The sequence below is a fragment of the Eublepharis macularius genome, chromosome 14 (genome assembly GCF_028583425.1).
Source record: "Eublepharis macularius isolate TG4126 chromosome 14, MPM_Emac_v1.0, whole genome shotgun sequence".
In the NCBI taxonomy this organism is placed as follows: domain Eukaryota; kingdom Metazoa; phylum Chordata; class Lepidosauria; order Squamata; family Eublepharidae; genus Eublepharis; species Eublepharis macularius.
Window position 1 is genome coordinate 24278281 of NC_072803.1, and position 17259 is coordinate 24295539.

General features: G+C 43.9%; 1 protein-coding gene across 1 annotated transcript in view; it reads left to right on the forward strand.

The window, feature by feature from the left end:
* Positions 1-15490, forward strand: part of KCNU1 (potassium calcium-activated channel subfamily U member 1) — a 125357-nt gene extending 109867 nt beyond the window's left edge. Inside the window, exons 24-27 of the mRNA XM_054998055.1 lie at positions 820-953; positions 7142-7342; positions 13900-14006; positions 15322-15490. Of these exons, the coding sequence (XP_054854030.1) occupies positions 820-953; positions 7142-7342; positions 13900-14006; positions 15322-15490 (611 nt within the window). The remainder of the gene's footprint in view (positions 1-819; positions 954-7141; positions 7343-13899; positions 14007-15321) is intronic.
* The last annotated feature ends 1769 nt before the right edge of the window (positions 15491-17259 follow it).

Consider the following 17259-nt stretch of genomic DNA (forward strand, 5'->3'; position numbering starts at 1 on the left):
ACAAGGCTTTATTTTCGCACCGTTTTTCTCTTTCCCACACCAATTTCCCACCCACCCACCCCCCGAACCGATGCCAATTTTATTTTTGCACCAGTTGTACATAAATGGAGTATAATATGATGCATTGCATGTAAACAACATATAAACAGTGTCAGGGATAAACAGCACATACATTGTTCTTCCAGCATAGTAGCTGAGCCCCCTAAGTGCAAGACCAATTTAGAGGGGGATGGATTTGGTAGCAGATGTGTATGTTATATGCCATTTAGATGTCCGATGTAATTTGTGCTCTATTTGTATGTAAAAGGTATAAAAGAAGCCAAGGAAGTGAGAACTCCAGCTACAAAAATGCCAGTCCTTCTCTGGAAACCAGCAGGAGCTTGCGGAGGGCGGGTGGGTGGAGACAGAAATGGCATTGTGCAGCATTGTTCCACCTTCCCTCCCACAATGGGCTCTGGAGGCCGGGGCGGGGGGGGGGGGGCAGAAGGTCTCCTGCCACAGCAGGGAACCTGGCATCCCTAGACTATCCCAATGCCAACATTTGGAAACCAAGAGAGATAATAAAGGACATATTTGTACATCCTTATTAACCACTCAAATATCATAAGAACCAGTTTCTTTTTGGGTTTCCCCATGCAAGTCAATTAAAACAAACAATTCCCATCTGTGTACACACACTTTATCTCTTCTTTCTTTTACAGCAATAGGCAGTGGCACTGCATATTGCAGGATGGGTTGTGTTACTGCCAATGTTCACTGGTTATGGAAAATTCTTGCATTCATCAGAAACTGAGCACTGTGCTTTCTTTCCTTTGACAGAAGTAGCTTCCAATGCACAGTTCTTTGAGCAGAACATGAAGGGAAGTGCGGATGGCACAGAAAAGCAGCATGCTGCATGTTTTTTCAGAGGATCGGTATTCTCTGACAGCTTTCTGGATTCTCTGTTGTGCACTGTAAGTCATACTCCACTCAGACGTAAAGCAAAACTATGCTTGAATGGAACTCTGGTTAGCATCATTGCCTGAATGCAAGCTACTGTACTAACTATGGTTAGTCAAGAATGCCAAACCAGAATCAGAAACCAGGGTATAAATTTGATTTAATAATCAGGTTGTCTTAACTGTGGTTTCATCATGAGGCATGTGTACACAAACATCCTAGTTTAATCCTGACTTGTTCCCGGCTACCACCATATTCACTCCCTGGCTGCAGAGAAGCCTGGCCAGAGTAAAGGTAGTATGAGTATGAAAGGTTTATTGTATTTAGCCATAGGCCATTACAAGTCACAAATAACAAGAATAAAAACAGAAACATATGCTTGAATGAAATTGATGTGACATAGTCAAAACAATAAAATTTAAAACTAGATAAAACCATTAAACCGTTTCTGGTTGTCAAAGTCATATAGGACAATAAAAGTATACACAGTTAATAAAAACAGTAAAAATCCACAATGTTCAGTGTTAATTTAATCACAGCATTAGCCCGTATTTTTTTTTGCAGCCAGGGCATATAAAGCCATTTTGTAAGATATGTTAGCATCAGAATCGGCTAGTAAAACTGCGATCTTCTCAGGATCTGAGTGGGTACAAAGATCGGACAACATTTCAAAGAAATTTAGTCCTAGGTTGGGCATACAACGGGCAGTTAAAAATATAATGAGGTAAGTCCTCAATTGCAGATGTTCCACAGGGACAGAAGGTTCCTTAGGTATTTTACAGTAGTGGCCTGCTAAAACTGCAGTTGGCATTGTTTCGAAGTGTAGGGACGTGAAGGCTGTTCTAAGATTGTAGTTTGCAATACTGACGAAGTAAGATTCTCTAGAATGATTGCACTTGAAGAGTTTGAACCAAGAGGCTGACTGACAGTTCAAGACCGCCTATCTATCAGGGCATCACCCTTATAGATCCAGTCTCGAAGATGTAAGTTATTTGCTGAGGGGTTAAGAAGATCTGTTTAATATATTACAGTCTGTTTAATATATTACAGAAAACAGTGGTATACTGGGTCCTCAGAGAGCATTTGATTAAATGCCAGGTATCTGAATGTATCAGATCTGGCTGCTTTATTTTTTCCCAGAATTTTAGTACTGCATCGTGCACCCACGCCCCACAAAGAGGGAAGACCTGTTTCTGCTCTCATTAGGGTGACTGGTGCTCCTTTGGGAAGAGCCAGAATTCGACGTAGAAACTGATCTTGAATTGTTTCAAAACTGATGATAATATCCTCTTTCCATCCCTACACCTCAGCGCCATACAAAAGGTGGGGAATAACCTTACTCTTGAATAATTTTAAAGTGGGGTCTATAAGTCCTCCAACCTTGGTAAGAGTAAAGATAGTAAGACCAGTGTTTGTCAAGGCAAACCAGGATTTAACTGATTTTCTGTGAGACCAATCCTGATTCCACAAACTCAGTAAAATTAGCCATGGCTTCATGCAATGTGTCACCTGAGCCACAGAAATTCCATCATAGGTCTTTTATTGTCCACCTTTAGGAGGTAGCTATACATGATTGCATGTTGCAACACATTGCTGACAGCCCAGATGAAGGACTACTTCCTCAAAATAGCCTCAAACCAGTGTTTCTGTGATTGCCCTTTGGCTGAAGTTGACTCGCTGTCCCTTACCTTCAAAGCATGAACTAGCCAGAGAGAGAGTCCTTAGAAAATGGCAACTGAAGCCTTCAAACATTCCTGACTCCTTAAAATTAAGACTATTACTGAGCAGCCTTTGCAAACACTGCATTGTGGACATGGCAATCTTTCTTTAACTGTTATTTTCAATTCTTAAACTCTGTTATAGCGCATGGCTGTTAAGCTGAATAAACTATCTCTAGGAAGTTGATCAATAGAAATGGTCACTTGCAAGATCTGCCACCTCAATGCGACTCCGGTCTCTTCCAACATAACTCCACCCTGAGCCAAAATTCAAGTTCACCATCCCTTCTCAAGTGTTATTTACTTTTAAAATAAAATGTGGGTTGCCCTTCTACCACAACCAAGAGTGCCAAAAGCAAAGTATGATATCTCGTATCAAAGCAAAAAAATGTAAAACATGTTAAAAACAGGAATACATTTTCTGAAGACGCTGCCAATGGATGTAGTGATGTTCCTGAGCATAGATGGCTTTAAAAGAGAATTAGACATATTCATGGTCCATCAAGGGCTATAAGCCTTGGTCACTAAAGGGAACGTTCATATCAAGAGGCAGTAAGAACTTGGAATTACAATTGCAGCCCAGGACTGAGGGTAAGGAAGGCACAGCAACAAATTCAGACCCACACCTTAGCTGGAATGAAAACTGGCTACAACTGTATTGAATACAGCATAAAAGAGCATTGGCGAAGCATGTAGGTTGGATCCCAAAGCATCGGCTGACACATCTGCCAGCCAATGACCCCCCCCCCCAGACCACAGCTATGGGGGGAACCAAGGAGTGGCATTAAGGGAGTTCACACCCCTGGGAGTGAGTATGCTCCGGCAGCCCTCAAGCTGGGCATGCATCTCCATAACTCACTCCCAAGATACTTTATGGGAATCCCCTTAATGGGGAGCTTGGGCACACAGGCCCGGTCTCCCCCCCCCCCACCAAAAGGGATTCGATACATGCCAAACTGCCAGACAAAGTTGTGATGAAAGAAACAACAAATATGTAAAAAATGGAGAGGTGGGTAGGATTCACCAACAAGAGCAAAGTATGGAGGACTGGGGCCCACAGCTCCTTAAGTACCCAGCTGCTGGACCAGAGGGAAAACTGCATCTCTGAGATCCATAGCCAAGCCCCACCCCTTGCTAGCTCACCCCCGGCTGCTCCTGATAGGGCAGCCAGGGATTTTAAACTGATTGGTTGCGGGACTGCCTGAGGAATGCTGGGCATGCCCTACAACATGGCAGCCGCCATGCCCCATCCCCCTCCCCACCTGTTGGCAGCAAGCTGGCCCCCAGATAAGTCTGGTGACCATCGCATCCAGGGAGATACTTGGGTGAACAGAATTTTGGAAGACTCTTTAACCTTGTGTAAAATACACTGAAATCTTATATGCCATGCAAACATTATTCTACATAAGTTTTTCTCTTTCATTCTTTATTTAGTTGTCTTCTTTTCACATTGCAAACTCCAGCAGTGTGTAACTCAGCAAATAAAGTATACAATGCAGGTGGCACACAAATCCTATTAATGCATCCAACTATGGAAATGCAATCCTGTTGAAGGCAAAAAAAGTGTAGAAAGATGTTAAAGAGCTCAGCAGCACTCAGCTATGTATATAAAATGCTGTTCCCCTCTGAGGAAGATAACCCTGAATTACAACCTAGATTAACTTCTTTAGAAGACTGAAGAGGGGTTTGCTGCCAAATGGATATCTCTTACTGACTTTGTATGTGAAATAGACAATAATGAGTTGATGACTTGTGGACTTTTGGATTAAGAAATTTGGACATGAGAAAAAAGAGCTTTTATTTTTAACAGATTTTTAACTTAATAGAGTAAGAGGAAATTTGAAAGTACTAACATTTGTTGCAGAGAAAATCAGAAGCCTCCTTTTAGTTTCTATAGGTTTTTTTTTCTTTTTTAATGTATATTTTCTGTTTTGTTTGTATGGTTTGGTACTGTTGTTTGTCTGCTAACCAATTCTATTTGGCTAGTTTTGGAGTTATTGTATTTTTATGTTCTGTCTTATTTTTTTTCATTTTATAAAACTGTTAATTAAAAAAAAGAAGACTGAAGAGGGCTCTAACAGTACTAGAGTGAAAAATCTGCTAAATGTCTTTTATGTTCATAAGTTCTTGCAGTAATTGGAGCTATTCAAAGATTTCACACCATTTACCTTATTTGTCATTAAGGCTGCTGAGAAACACCATAGAACTTACCTATTCTCTGTCTCTGTCTGTCTGTCTGACTGTCTCCCTTTCACACACACACACACACATTGCAGAGGAGATTATGCAACTTGAAATCAAGTGCTCTGGCACTGCTCCACCTATGAACCAATGACAGTTTGTGAGCATGGAATTTATACTTATGTAAAACATGAATGTGCAGGTTCTCTTGCATCACTGGGAACATTTGAAAAAGCAGCACTGACAATCATAGGTCAGCGCTTACATGTGTCTGCTTTGTATGTGCATCGATACTGTGCTCACAAGCCACCAGTTTTATAGGTATGTTTGTGTTGGGGGTAGGTGAGTGCTTATACCTACCCTCCCTCTACCTACGTCTATTTTAGTGGGTATAATTCTGTCTGAAAAAAGTCTACACATGCATAAATGAGAGACGGAAGCCTGTCTAGGAGTCCAAAGTTGCTCACTTTAACCTTTCGTTTTACTGGAGAACATGGGAAGTGCTCTCTTGCCTCAGGAGAACACTTATTATGATTTCTAGTCAAGCAAAGCACTAAAATGAGTGATTATTGATTCCTAGAGAACCTTTTAGCTGTTGCTGAAGTCCCAACAATTTTATGACAAATCTCATATGGTAGTTTTTTTCTGGTAAAGTTACTGCAAATAGACTGTTTCATCAGCATCGTGATCTGCAAACACAGTGAGTTTCCTTCCTACCAAATCTCAGGTTTTCTGCGACTTGCTGACCTCTGTCTTCAACTTGTGTGGGAATAGTCACATCAGACAAATGTGCTTTCCAGATTCCACTGAAATAAGATCAATGTAGTGGTCGTATGAATTTGTACTCAAGAACATGATCCAGTTGGATTTTATGAAACCAGTAGCAGGAAGCAGGTCACCTGGACAAACATGCAGGGGTCTAGGACAGTGAGAGAGACCCAGGAGTTAAAAGAAGCCTGAAACCTGACCTATATGGCTTCTGTAAACATCACATCTATGGCACCCTATTTATAGCCTTCCCCTTACATTCTGATGATCAACAAGGCCCAGACAAATAGATGGCTTATCCGTAATAATTACTTATTCATATCCTGCCCACCCCCCTGCAAAGTAGCTAACAATACAAAAAGAAGAAGAAACAGGAAAGGGGAAGGAGTCTTTGGAGTGCAAATGAGGTTTCTCTGCTTGCTAGCTGATCTTCTTTCCAGCTCCTGGCTACATCCCTCAGGATGAGCCAATCAACAAGAGCCCGTTGGCTCTAGTCCTTTAGCTTGTACCTTTCTGCATGCTCAGGTCTTAAGTACCTGAGTGCAAAAAGGAGGAAAACACGTCAGCAAGATGTTATTCAGCTGCTATTAGCTACCTACCTAGCTAGCATTGCCTTTTATACAATAATCAGTCTTAGGGCCAAGCTACAAGTGACAAATGACACTTGAACAGCAAGTGTATTTCTCCCTGTTCACTTGCCCTCCACTCAATCCACTTGCCGTTCAAGTGTCATCCGTCATGTGTAGCTTGGCCCTTAGTTCCCTGCAGCATTTTATTATAGTTCTACAGCATTAATTTTCCAGCTAGGGTTGCCAGGTCTCCTTACTCTCCCAGCGGGAGGGCAGGTGCCTGGTACTCTCCTTCTATGTGTACCTTGTGTGCACGCTCCTGTGTGATGATGTTACCAATGGTGATGGTACTTCCAGGTGATGTCATCATGCAGGCAAAGGAGCACACGTGCGATTGGCAGCAGGTTGATTTGGGCCTCGAATCGGCCTACTGCAAAGTGCAGAAGTGCTCTCAGAGTGGCATGTCGATGTCATTCCTGGGAAGTGACATCATTGCGCCACCCCAGGAGCACGCCCAGGAGGCCTATTCCTGTGCCGCCAACCCCCCCCCCCCGCTGGCCAGATGAGTGGGGGCAGGGGGTGGGAGCGGGGGATCTCCCGCTACCACTGGGTGACTGGTGACCCTATTTCCATCTGTATTTTGAGGAACTCTAGACTACTGCAAAAGCTTACCAGGAGTTCCTTATTCCTCAGTGGCAGTGAAGTATTCCAGAAGATTGGTTTCCCATCATTACCAAAGTTCCCCAACTATTACATTGGGGGCAATCTAGGTTCTGAGGTGTTAGCAAGATCCAATTTGTGTGGGAGGCCACTAGGCTGAAGAAGCCTGTTGGACATCCCATGAAAAGTGAATTCAAGCCCATGCATGCCAGATTCCTAGACCACTTTTTCATTCAGATGGGCATTTGCTATAAATTATCTCAGATACAAATAAGCTTTCCTGTCTACTGTATCCTTCCATTGCAGGCCTACTATAATCATCATGTGTTGGCTTTGCTACAGACTCTGGTTATAGGTGGAAGCAATCCCCAACTTGAAGAACATCTGGCAGAGAAGATTTCACTGAGTGGCAGTTATAGCAACATAACACAATTTGCTCCTAGAAATAGATGCAAGCTTGCTCTGTTGCCACTGACGGATGATCCAGCTTCAGTAGAAGAAATCCTGGTAAGTTATATTAAGTGTCAGCTATCCCTCTTAACCTCATTGAATAACCAGGTAACTACGTTTATAAGCTTTGGTGTAAACTTAACAACAGACAGTGCAGAATGGCAGCCCATGTGGTAAGTGGTGTTGGTAGTGAGCTAAGACACGGGAGGTTCAACTCATCATTCAACCATGAAGGTCACTGGGTGACCTTTGGCCAGTTGCTGTCTCTCAGACTTATTCAATTCTCAGGGTTGTTGTGAGAATATAGTGGAGGGAATTCAAGCAGGTACCACTTTTCTTATCTTGGCATCACAAAGCTTTACTGACTCCTGAAGTAAAGTTGCCTCTTTTATGAAACCATTAAGAATACTTGTCCTTTTCAATAGGTGTCCTTAGCTGCAGCCAGTGTTCAGTGGTTCTTCAGCATAGCTAACCCACCATTTTGAGAGTTGCTAGGCAGCCCCATATAACATCACTAGACATCTGATGGAGGGAACTAACAACTGAGAGGGAATACTATGCTTTCAGTTCCAGGCTCCCCCTCCATCAGCTAGTTGGTCTTGAGCGGCACCCTTCCAGTGTCAAGAATGGAGGAGAACAAGGGGGAAGTAACAACAACAACAACAACAAACAACATTTGATTTATATACTGCCCCTCAGAACAACTTAATACCCACTTAGAGCAGTTTACAAAGTGTGTTGTTATTATCCTCACAACAATCACCCTGTGAGGTAGGTGGGGCTGAGAGAGCGCCGGAGAGCTGAGACTAACCTAAAATCACCCAACTGGCTTCAAGTGGAGGAGTGGGGAATTAAACCTGGTTCTCCAGATTAGAGTCCCACTGCTCTTAACCACCACATTAAACTGACTCTCAGGCCAACAGGAGAGAATGGGATTTTCTCTTCCCCACAACCCCCATAACAAATAACACTGAGTTATTGACATACAAATGCAGTTTATTTATTATTTAATTACTTCATTTGTACCTCACCTCTTCTCAATGGGGATCCAAAGTAGCTTACATCATTCTCCTTTCCTCCATTTTATACTCCCAACTAGAGATGGGCACAAACCAGAAAAAAACGAACCATGTGGTTCATGATTCATCAAATTTCATGAACCATGAACCACGGACTTTCACGAACCTCCCCCTGGTTCGTGAACCAGTTCGTTTGGTTCATGAAAAAATCACATCCAGGTCAGAAAATCATCACTTCCGGGTCAGCAGAAGGTCACTTCCAGGGCAGCAGAAGTTCATTTCTGGGTCAGCAAAAGGTCTGCAGGAAAGCCATCCCCTGTTGCCTAGGAAACTGATTGATTAACATCAGGCTGTCCACAGTGACGAACCAAAAAACAAACCAAATGAACCAGGCTAAAGTTCGTGACGGTTCGTCAGAAATGGGATCTGACGAACCATGGTTCGTGAATGACGAACCGGCCTGGTTCATGCTTAATTTTGGTTCGTATTTTGGTTCATGCCCATCTCTACTCCCAACAATCCTGTGAGGTAGATGAGGCTGAGAGCATGACTGGCCCAAGATCACCCTGAGAGCTTCCTTGGCAGAGTGAGGATTCAAACTTGGGTCTCCCAGATCCTAGTTCAACTATGCCAAACTGACACATGCAGTTGAAGAATTTGTATATTTTATGAGAGAAATTTTGTGTAAGGAAACAAAATGGCATGATTTTTTTTTAAAAACCATGGATTTGAGTTACACAAGATGAAAATGAAATCAAAATGTGGGCATTTGGACTGAAACTCTATGGATAAAAAATTTGATTTCACCAGGGTTTGCAGAAAAATCTATACAATTTGCAAGTTATGCCATTGTGCTGATTTTGATCTCTATGTTAGAGCCAAGTTGTAAATCAGATATAGAATACATGTATGTGTAAACGGTATGGATTCTGTTTAATACATACCATAAAACATGTGGACGTAGTGCAAACAAACTCACAAATCTATTGGCAAAGGCCTACTCAGATATATAAACAAATATTACAAGAAATGAAATGGCTAACATTCGTATATAGGGATGTGCGTTTCGGCATTCAGAATGCCGAAAGAATGCCGAAACAAAAGTGTTTCGGCTTCTTTCGGGGAATGCCGAAACGTTTCGGGGAATGCCGAAACGTTTCGGGTAGCCGAAAGAAAAAAGCCGAAACGTTTCGGGATTCTTTCGGCTTTCTTTCGGCTTTTCTATGGGAAAATGCCTCCGTCTTCCAGGACGCCTGGAGGAGGCATTTTCCCACCGAATAAGCCCAAAATTGGTGGGGACCTTCCTCTAACCCTTCTCTAACAACCACCCAAGTTTCAGACAGATTGGACTTTGGGGGGCCATGTTATGGCCCCCCAAAGCAGGTCCCCCCATCCTCCCATAAGAAAGCGAAGGAGCAGCATATTGTTAGCATGCTGCTGCTGATCTTTCTTCATTATTTCCTATGGGGAAAAAATGAAGAGGCAGGCTTCCTTTGCCAGGCTTCCTTTGCAAAATGCCCCCCAGCCCTCAGGGGCCCTTCTCCCACCCCTCCTCCCACCCCCCACCAAGGCTCAGCCTGCTCCCACTTGGGGGGGCCATTTCATGGCCTCCCCAAGTAGGTGCTCTAATCTCTACCACTGACAGCTGGGGAGGCTTGTGTTGCCAGGGGTGGCATTTTGCATGCAAAATGCCCCCCAGCCCTCTGGGGCCCTTCTCCCACCCTTCCTCCCACCCCCCACCAAGGCTCAGACTGCTCCCACTTGAGGGGGCCATTTCATGGCCTCCCCAAGTAGGTCCTCTCAGCCCCTAAAGTCCACCCCTTACAGCCCCACACAAACCCAATTCCCCCCAGCTGCCACACACAGACCCAAATCCCCACATTAGCCCCTCACAGACCCAAATCCACCCCCACCTGCCCCACACCCATAACCCCAGGAACAGGCTGGCAAAGGCCAGCCCTCTCCCTTTGTTCCCTATGCTGGGAACTTCTAAACTCTCTTTCCCTGGGCAATTCTGCACAGCCCAGGGGTGCCACAATGGTGGGCACACTTCTGAGTGCCAGCTGGTCCCTGTGAAAGAGCACCTGAACCACAGACACCCTCCCTCAAATTCCCCCACCACCTACAGAGATGGCTGGCCAGCCAGCCCCATTGTTCCCTATGATGGGAACCAACTGCACAACAAAGAATAAAACAAGAACAACACAAAATAAAGTTTTAAAAAAATTATATTCTCCCTTCCAAAGTACAAGTAGGCAAAGCATTATGACACATTACACCAGCAGTCCCCCACACAGAAAAATTAAAACAAAACTCACTTAACATCAGAGAATCACAAAGCATGATTCCTGTCAAAAACACTTTATTTCTTGAACAGCTTTAGGTTACACAGCAGGGGGGAACACCAAAGGGCATGGCAGCACTATCTTACACAAAAATAACACAACTCACTTCACATCAGAGAATCACAAAGCACAATTCCTGTTAAAAACACTTTATTTCTTGAACAGCTTTAGGTTACACAGCAGGGGGGAACACCAAAGGGCATGGCAGCACTATCTTACACAAAAATAACACACCTCACTTAACATCAGAGAATCACAAAAACACAATTCCTGGCAAAAACACTTTATTTCTTGAACAGCTTTAGGTTACACAGTAGGAGGGCACAACAGGGCATGATAGCAATGTACTACAAAAAATAATACAACCCACTTCACCGTTCAAAAATAACAAAAATAACACACCTCACTTAACATCAGAGAATCACAAAAACACAATTCCTGGCAAAAACACTTTATTTCTTGAACAGCTTTAGGTTACACAGTAGGAGGGCACAACAGGGCATGATAGCAATGTACTACAAAAAATAATACAACCCACTTCACCGTTTTTGCCAGGAATTGTGTTTGTGTGATTCTCTGATGTTAAGTGAGGTGTGTTATTTTTGTGTAAGATAGTGCTGCCATGCCCTTTGGTGTTCCCCCCTGCTTTGTAACCTAAAGCTGTTCAAGAAATAAAGTGTTTTTAACAGGAATTGTGCTTTGTGATTCTCTGATGTGAAGTGAGTTGTGTTATTTTTGTGTAAGATAGTGCTGCCATGCCCTTTGGTGTTCCCCCCTGCTGTGTAACCTAAAGCTGTTCAAGAAATAGTGTTTTTGACAGGAATCATGCTTTGTGATTCTCTGATGTTAAGTGAGTTTTGTTTTAATTTTTCTGTGTGGGGGACTGCTGGTGTAATGTGTCATAATGCTTTGCCTACTTGTACTTTGGAAGGGAGAATATAATTTTTTTAAAACTTTATTTTGTGTTGTTCTTGTTTTATTCTTTGTTGTGCAGTTGGTTCCCATCATAGGGAACAATGGGGCTGGCTGGCCAGCCATCTCTGTAGGTGGTGGGGGAATTTGAGGGAGGGTGTCTGTGGTTCAGGTGCTCTTTCACAGGGACCAGCTGGCACTCAGAAGTGTGCCCACCATTGTGGCACCCCTGGGCTGTGCAGAATTGCCCAGGGAAAGAGAGTTTAGAAGTTCCCAGCATAGGGAACAAAGGGAGAGGGCTGGCCTTTGCCAGCCTGTTCCTGGGGTTATGGGTGTGGGGCAGGTGGGGGTGGATTTGGGTCTGTGAGGGGCTAATGTGGGGATTTGGGTCTGTGTGTGGCAGCTGGGGGGAATTGGGTTTGTGTGGGGCTGTAAGGGGTGGACTTTAGGGGCTGAGAGGACCTACTTGGGGATGCCATGAAATGGCCCCCCCAAGTGGGAGCAGTCTGAGCCTTGGTGGGGGTGGGAGGAAGGGTGGGAGAAGGGCCCCAGAGGGCTGGGGGGCATTTTGCATGCAAAATGCCACCCCTGGCAACACAAGCCTCCCCCAGCTGTCAGTGGTAGAGATGAGAGCAGAGCACCTACTTGGGGAGGCCATGAAATGCCCCCCCCAAGTGGGAGCAGGCTGAGCCTTGGTGGGGGGTGGGAGGAGGGGTGGGAGAAGGGCCCCTGAGGGCTGGGGGGCATTTTGCATGCAAAATGCCACCCCTGGCAAAGGAAGCCTGCCTCTTCATTTTTTCCCCATAGGAAATAATGAAGAAAGATCAGCAGCAGCATGCTAACAATATGCTGCTCCTTCGCTTTCTTATGGGAGGATGGGGGGACCTGCTTTGGGGGGCCATAACATGGCCCCCCAAAGTCCAATCTGTCTGAAACTTGGGTGGTTGTTAGAGAAGGGTTAGAGGAAGGTCCCCACCAATTTTGGGCTTATTCGGTGGGAAAATGCCTCCTCCAGGCGTCCTGGAAGACGGAGGCATTTTCCCATAGAAAAAAGCCGAAAGAATGCCGAAATAATGCCGAAAGAATCCCGAAAGCCGAAAGCCGAAAGAGATTCTTGTTTCGGCTTTCGGCTTTAACGATAGAGAATCTTCTTTCGGCTTTCTACTTTCGGCTATAGCCGAAAATTTTTGGCTTGCACACCCCTATTCGTATATCCCAAGGAAGGTCAGATATAGGGACATATGAATGTGTTATTCATTTAATTATCTTATTTCCCCCCAGGGTTTTGTATCTTGTCTGATTTGTTCACAGTGTGGTGTTTCATTTTGTTTGTATTTGCTTTGTGGAGACTTTTTTTTTAAAAAAAAAATTGAAGGTACAGTATTTTCTGATGAAAAATACTTGAAATAAGTTAACACAAGGCAGTAAATACTTTTTTTCATTGTTTAGGGATCCCAAACCCCCAGTGGGGGTGGGGGATTCCCCGCCCCTGCTCTCCACCCCCCGCCCCCACTTACCTGAGCAGCAGGGGGAGCATGCACCTTCCCTGCATGCTCCCCTGCAGTGCAGCACACTCCTGTGTGCCACAGCTGCCAGGATTGGGCCCGTTTTGGCCCAGATCGGGGCTGCTGTGGAGTGCGGTAGCACTCCTGCACTCTGCAGCGCTCAAAACGGGCCCGATCCACAGCAAACTGGGCCATTTTCAGAAGCTGCAGAGCTCAGGAGTGCTCCTGCACTCCGGAGCGCCCCAAAACAGGCCCATTTCGGCACAGATCGGGCCCGTTTTGAGGCCCTGCAGAGCGCAGGAATGCTCCTGCACTCAGCAGCGCCCAAAATGGGCCCATTTTGGTGCAGATTGGGCCCGTTTTTGAGTTGCTGCGGAGCGCAGGAATGCTCCTGCACTCCACAGTGCCTCAAAAATGGGCCCGATCCATGGCAGAACGTTCTGTTTCCAGCGCTGCAGAGCGCAGGCGCGCTCCGCAGTGCCCGAAGATGGGCCTGCTCAGGGGCCGCATGATGACGTCACTCCTGAAGTGATGTCATCGCGCATATGGGGGCATGCGCACTCACCCCCCTCTCCCCAAAGGTAAGTGCCAGGCCCCTGTACCCCGCCGGGAGGTTGAGGGGTCCTGGCAACCCTATCCTTGTGTGCATTCAGTTTTGGTGGAAGGTAGAAAAGAAAAAAATGTCACAGCCAACACGAAATTCAAAAGCATCACTGGTCATTTAGAAAGTACTGTTTTAAACCACACTCTTCAATTGGTAGTTTGCTGATCATACCACATGGATGGTGACCTAGGGTTTTTACACACACACACCCTTAATTTCTTCTCTGCAGGTCTACTTTGGAGATGTATACTGTAAAGCACTTGACATGTTTGGAATTATTTGCTTTGGTCTTTATCGCATAGAAGAGGAGGAAGAAAACAATCCAGCTGAAAATAGGCAAGTGTACTACAATTTAAACTTCTCCAGAGATGCAAAGCTATTTGTAGGGGTTACAAAACCACATGTAGTAATCAATAGTGATAAAAAAAACTGTGATTCCCTTCTCTGGATGGATATATGTATAGTATATGTTAAGGGGAATATTAAATGAAAGAAGAAAACCCACCAGAGACCCAGAATATCCTTCTTCTATACCTTTCAATCTTGATATGACTCCATTTTGTATTGTAGTTGTGCAAATATACTGTTTTGTTTTTGCTTGTTTGTTCAAGATATTCCCCAGCTGTTTCTGACATCCTTCTGTTCTATGAAGTCCGCACCAATACAGTTGCCTGCTTCTAAATCCATTGTAGTTAATGGGCTTAGAACGGTGTATCTCTGTTTTGAACTGTGCTATTAATCTCTTGATCACCACAAACGTCTCTGTTGCTCATAAACCATAATGCTACTACCCAGCCTTGGCCTCATTACCTATGCACAAGAGTAGTAGCACTGTCCAATATGGCCCGTTTAAGGGTTTATTGAACTTGATTGTCTTCAACCTTTTCAGACCCACATTAAAGCCCAAACTGCAACATAGGACTCCTTTCAATTTTTTAAAACAGTCATGCCCTTTTTCCTCCTCCTCTCTTTAGATGCCCCAAATGCCAAATAGAAGTTTAGAAAAATGGTATTTTTGCAGATGCAGCTTGTCATGCAAGGATGAAAAAACCACCTCCACCAAGCCATTCTTTTCTGCACAGCAGAAATTAAAGAAATAATATAAATATAAATGAAAGAAAAAGGAACGGAGTCCTTTGCCTATGGTTACCACCTCACCTTTATTGACACCTCACCTTTGTTCCGCCGCATGGGTGGCTCACATGGGATTCTCAGGAGGTCACCCATCCAAGCATTGACCAGACTGCGTCCTGCTTATATTCAGCAAGATTGCTGCATTGGGTGCCTTCTCCCTGTTCACTATCTTTCTTTCAGAGAGGAAACCTCAAAGAAAAATAGAGGCTATGCCACTGGTACAGCTCCCACCTTTAATCAGAAAGTGACCCAGTTGTGGGTCTTGATCCACCAGGTGCAAACAAATATTTTAACTTGCTGATGGCAGTAGACAGCATAAGATGCTATTAAAGTACCAAAGGATCTGAAGAGTATTTAGGGGTTCAGTCCTTTCTTACTTTTTTTTTTTTGCATAAACATTTAGTTCTTTAGAATTTATATTGCTAAATTATGCTAATGAAGAATTAATGGTCCTTTGGATCTTCACATTCTGACATGGCTGACTTGGTTTTTCTTTCCTTTTTTGAAAAAAAAATAGGTTTGTGATTTCTCGGCCATCCAACAATTTGGAGATCTTAGCTTCAGATCTATTCTTTTGCCTTGTTCCATTCAACACTTCAGTGACTAACCTGACCAGTGTGATTGCAAATATGATACCGACAAAACGGAAGACAGCCTTGAATACTGGAAAACCACTGATTTTATGATTACTTTTTTAAAAGATCAAATCTCTATACAAATATTTTTTTCTTTTTCCCCTGAGATGATAATGAAGAGGAGCAAGAGGAGGAGGAGGAGGAGGATCTGAAAAGACCAAAAGGAGACTTATTCAAGTGGTAGACAGTCAGTTCAGATAATACAGAGTTGGAGGATTTGGGCCTTGCCTGCCTGGATTACCCCATCTGACCACTCTGCTGAGCAAAGTTTGAATCCTTCCTTCAGCCTAAAGAGCCTTCCTCCAACATAAGAGCCATTGAAGCAGGAGGAAGACTCCTTAGGCCAGAGGAGGTGTCTGAATTGACCAAACCTGACCCTCTGTGTGCAGCTGATTTCCTAGATTAAATGCATGGAGTTTATAAACTCTAGGTTGGGCCAGATATTTTATTATTTTTTTATTACCTGTTTATTACTCTGCCTTTCATCCCGGCAGGGAGCTAAAGTAGCATACATAGTTCTGTTCTTTTCCCTTTTATTCTCACAACAACCCACCAGTGAGGTAGAATAGGCTGAGAGTGTGTAACTGGCCTAAGGTCACCCAGCATGCTTCCATGGCAGATTAGGAATTCAGAACTGGGTTTCCCGATCATACATTGACACTTGAATCACTAAACCACACTGGCTTTCATTATGGATGTTTCACTGTTATATGGACATCTGCTACTGTACAAGGTGAGGCAGAAGTGGTGTGGGGGTGGGGTGGGGAGGGAGGTGCGCTGTCCCTCCACCCTCTATCCAACCATGTGTAGATATTTGAATCTTCTGAACTAGTCAACTATTTACCATTTACTTATCCATCTAATGAGAATAGATCAACATGAGAAGTGGCAATAATTATGCAGGAAAGAATGAGTGTGATCTCAAGAACACCTTCTTGGGAAACCAAAACAAACCGTATCATTTGCACACAGGACAGAGAATTTCTTAAATCAATGACAATGTTTTTAATACATACTTGGGAACCACAGCCAGCTCTAGATATTTTAACACTACAAATGGCTTAACAACACAACCTATTGGAATCCATTGTAGTGTTGCTGAGATTGCAGGGGTGCACCTTGATCACAAGCTGAGAATTGTATCCTGCATCCTCTGTAACATTGTAAACCATTTTACGTGGATTTTACTTATACGCCTATATGATGATAAAACAATACAAACACAAAAATCTTGTAATGCCTTCACATCAAAATTACTTTTTTGCAGTGTTTTATCAGTATACAGAAAGGTCAATGTACAGAAAGGTAAAAGTCATGAACTAAAGGAACTAAAAGTTGCAGCCATTCATGCATACACTGGGTTGGTATCCAGACTAAATTTTCTATCAGCACAACAGAACTTTCCCACTTTCCCACTGCAGCCCACTGATCTCCAGAAAATGCTGCTCCTGTGGTATAGGTGACCTGGGGGAAATATATGAGGGGATCGCAGTGGGAAGGCGGAATCAGTGGAAATGGACAATTTAGTCAGGTTCCAACCTACAGATTTCTAAGAGGGGAAAAATGGAAATTCAAAAACGAAACGATGGAACATTCCATTAGTTCCTCTTTGTAAACGGAACTAATTCAGGGATTCATAACACCAACACCTGGGAATAGATCAGATGCAGAGAACTGTGAGAGCCTCTTGAGTTGCCCTTAACCTGGATGGCCCAGGCTAGCTCAATCTTATCAGACCTCAGAAGACAACCAGAGCTGGTACTATGCAGAGGCAGGCTATGGTAAATCACCTATGAAAGTCAGCTACAATTTGACAGGAC